Source organism: Gekko japonicus, unplaced genomic scaffold, assembly GCF_001447785.1.
Source record: "Gekko japonicus isolate JY-2015 unplaced genomic scaffold, Gekko_japonicus_V1.1 scaffold3140, whole genome shotgun sequence".
Taxonomy (NCBI): Eukaryota; Metazoa; Chordata; class Lepidosauria; order Squamata; family Gekkonidae; genus Gekko; species Gekko japonicus.
The window spans coordinates 140,813-144,379 of record NW_015172641.1 but is presented as its reverse complement, the minus strand read 5'-3'; the positions used below and the strand labels follow the sequence as shown (position 1 = coordinate 144,379).

The 3,567-nt window shown below is 45.9% G+C and overlaps 1 protein-coding gene across 1 annotated transcript in view; it reads left to right on the top strand.

Moving 5' to 3' along the window:
- Nucleotides 1-856, top strand: part of ZNF184 (zinc finger protein 184) — a 3,140-nt gene extending 2,284 nt beyond the window's left edge. The window contains exon 3 of the mRNA XM_015421709.1: nucleotides 54-856. Coding sequence (XP_015277195.1) covers nucleotides 54-720 — 667 coding nt within the window. The 3' untranslated portion in view covers nucleotides 721-856. The remainder of the gene's footprint in view (nucleotides 1-53) is intronic.
- The last annotated feature ends 2,711 nt before the right edge of the window (nucleotides 857-3,567 follow it).

The window sequence follows — 3,567 nt, the reverse complement described above, 5'->3', positions numbered from 1 at the left end:
GAGTGTGGAAAGAGATTCAGTCAGAGTGGCAGTCTTCAACTGCATCAGAGAACCCACACAGGGGAGAAACCTTTTGAATGCTCAGAGTGTGGAAAGAGATTCAGTCAGAGTAGCACTCTTCTACAGCATCAGAGAACCCACACAGGGAAGAAACCTTTTGAATGCTCAGAGTGTGGACTGAGATTCATTCAGAGTAGCAATCTTCAACTGCATCAGAGAACCCACACTGGGAAGAAACCTTTTGAATGCTCAGAGTGCAGAAAGAGATTCTCTGACAGTGGTAGTCTTCGGAAGCACCAAAGAACCCACACAGGGGAGAAACCTTTTGAATGCTCAGAGTGTGGACTGAGATTCATTCAGAGTAGCAATCTTCAACTGCATCAGAGAACCCACACAGGGGAGAAACCTTTTGAATGCTCAGAGTGCGGAAAGAGATTCAGTCAGAGTGGCAATCTTCAAGTGCATCGAAGAACCCACACAGGGAAGAAACGTTATGAATGCTCAGAGTGTGGAAAGAGATTCAGTGTGAGTAGCAGTCTTCAGCGGCATCAGAGAACCCACACAGGGGAGAAACCTTTTGAATGCTCAGAGTGTGGGAATAGATTCAGTGAGAGGAGCAGTCTTCAGCGGCATCAGAGAACCCACACAGGGGAGAAACCTTTTGAATGCTCAAAGCGTGCAAACAGATTCACTCAGAGTGACACTTTTCTACTACATTGAGGATCCCACACAAGGAGAAACAATGTAACTTCTTAGTCTTGAAAAGAGCTTTTCTCCTGTTTCAAACCTAAAAGACAATAATAATAATAAGAGATTGGATTTATACCCCACCCTTCACTACCCAAGGGAGTCTCAGAGCGGCTTACAGACTCCTTTCCCTTTCCCTCACCACAACAGACACCCTTTCAGGTAGGTGGGGCTGAAAGAGCACTGACAGAAACTGCTCTTTTTCAAGGAGAGCTCTTGTCAGAACTATGGCTTGTCCAAGGTCATCCAGCAGGTGTAAGTGGAGGACGGGGAATCAAACCCGGTTCTCCCAGATTAGAGTCCACGCACTCAACCACTACACCAAACTGGCTCTCAGATTATATAAAGTACTGAAATACAATACCAGACAATAACAGATCATATAAAGTACTGAAATGGTAAAAAATGCTGTAAGAAGCTTGCAACTACACTGAAACCGTACGCTACTCTGGAAGAAATATTATAAATACTCAGAGTGTGGAAAGAGCTTTAGCCGTGTTCAAAACCTCAAAAGGATCCCACAGGGAAGAAAGCAAGGATGGGCAATGGCTTCTGCTGCAAGAAGAATCAGCTGATCTCTCCTTTAACACCGAGGACTCTTCCCAGAGAAGGAACCTTTTCAATGCTCAATGTGTGGCCAAAGCCTGAGGCACAGTTCTGATCTTCATGTTCCTCAGAGAATGCATACAAGGGGTAAACTTTCCTATAGCTGGCCCTGGTGCTGGAATTTCATAAAGGCTGAGAAAGTAGTTACACAAAAAAAGGCCTTTTTTGTTTTTCCCTTCCTCTGTGAAACTTGCTACTTTAGGATATCTGCCATTCTTACTCAGATATCTTCAAAACTGGCAAAAACAGTTCCTTTCCTGAAGCAATAGACAAGTTTAGACGGTAATGGATACGTAGTCTCTCTCCTAAAGGTGTAACCATAGTCTGACCAGCTGGTATCCTTAATTCACAAACATTTTTATCTGACAAGCAGTTCTAGAGAGGCATTTCTCAGCCCTCCTCAGTCCAGCATGCTGTGAGGTTGTTGGGGGGTCTCACCACTTTGAAGCCCAAAACATCCTGCGAGGAGGATTAATTTGGGTTGAAAGGGAAAGGTCGTGTCCCCTAACCCAACAACTCAGTAATTTCTAAGGTCGTGTCCCCCACAACAACAACCAGGGTTGTGGACTTGGACCATTATCCATGGTGTTGGCAAGTGAACCTTGTGGGGCACGAATTCCCCAATCGAAGTTATCCTCCCCACCCCCAGATTCTCACAGAGAGAATCAGGAGGGAGAAGTAGGATTCCCTCCTCCTGCACTGAACACACAAGCCCCATCCATGAGCTGGAAAAGACCTGGACTGAGCCCTCAGCCAAGGCGTCCTCCCCCCGCGTCCTCCTCCTCAGAGGCCCCCCCCTTGAATTCCTCCATTGAGATTGGGCCATTATGGCGCCAACTGACAAAATTCTCTTTCTGTCTCGTCACTTTATTTTGGAGAGGTCTCTGCGTTAGAGTTGGTAACAGGCCTGAAGGGAAAAAAATATCGTGCCTCATTCCCAGAGTCTTAACGTGTGTGGAAATGGGGTATCTGAAGAGATAAATGACATCCTGTGAAGCCTCTGTTAACGGGACGGCACACTTTTCCCCTCTAGGCAGTTGGCATCCCTAGATTAAGTATTTCTTTATGGATCAGAGAAAACAGTACTCAGATAAGGAAGAGTCAGAGCTCATTAAAGGTATTATTGTTTGTATCAGGTGATTAGACTTTGTGTGTTCTGTGCTTTGTGGGCTCTTGGAACTCTCCCCAGCTGTGACTGAGTGGGCTGAAAATTTAGGGATTTGTATTCAGGGGGATTGCCCAATTAGTCTGCATACCCATTGTATCAACTTGATTATGTATTTTATAGTATGATATGCTTCCTGGTAACTCTGCCGTATGCTAAATAGTTATAATAATGGGCTTTGTGGGGGGTTTCTTACTGAGTTGGGCTTCATTAAATGTGTCAAAGATTAGTGTGGCATGTCTTTTTTCAATTGCATAGAAAGTTCTAAATAAGAAATCCTCTTCCAGACAATTGAGATTCACACCTGGGGCCACATCTGATCCCCATGAGTGAACCCAACCCAATTTGCCCTCATTGATGATGTGGGTCAGTTAAGTTCAAGATCCAGAGTGTCGGGTTGTGGCTTGGTGGATCTGGGTTCAGATCCATAGTAGGCCTGGATCCTCTCGTGATGCCTTTTAGCCAGTCACATTTTCAGGCTAACAGACCTTGCAAGATAGTTGTAAGGATTAAATCTTTGTGGAGGAGGCATCTTCAAAGAGATGTGTTGGAGAGGTACAGCTTACACCCCAAAAAACCCTTTGTCCTAAAGGCGCCACTGGACTCAGACTTTGTTGCTCTGTCCTCAAAATCAATTCAGACACTCCAGTCGGTGCAGAACACCAAATCTCAGCTATTATCGGGAGCTGGATAGATTGTGCAGATGATTCCCATCCTACAGTCACTCCACTGGCTGCCCATCAGTTACGGGGCTCCATTTGAAGTAATGGCTCTTACATAAAAAGCCCTTTTACCCCTTGGTCATCCAAGGGCCCCAGTCTCACCTTGAGTCCAAGTGAGAATGGCAGACTAAAAATGACAAAAGTAAATGAATAATGTCCGGCTGCGGCTCCTCCTTCCCCAAGCCCTTTTCTCTCCAGGGCTCAACCCCCAAATCTCCAGGAATTCCCCAACCTGGAGTTGGCAACCCTGGCAAGGCCTGGCCCCCATGAGTCTTCCCTGAAAGGGCAAAACTTCCCGGAAAAGGACCTTGCCCTTCCCCCTGCCTT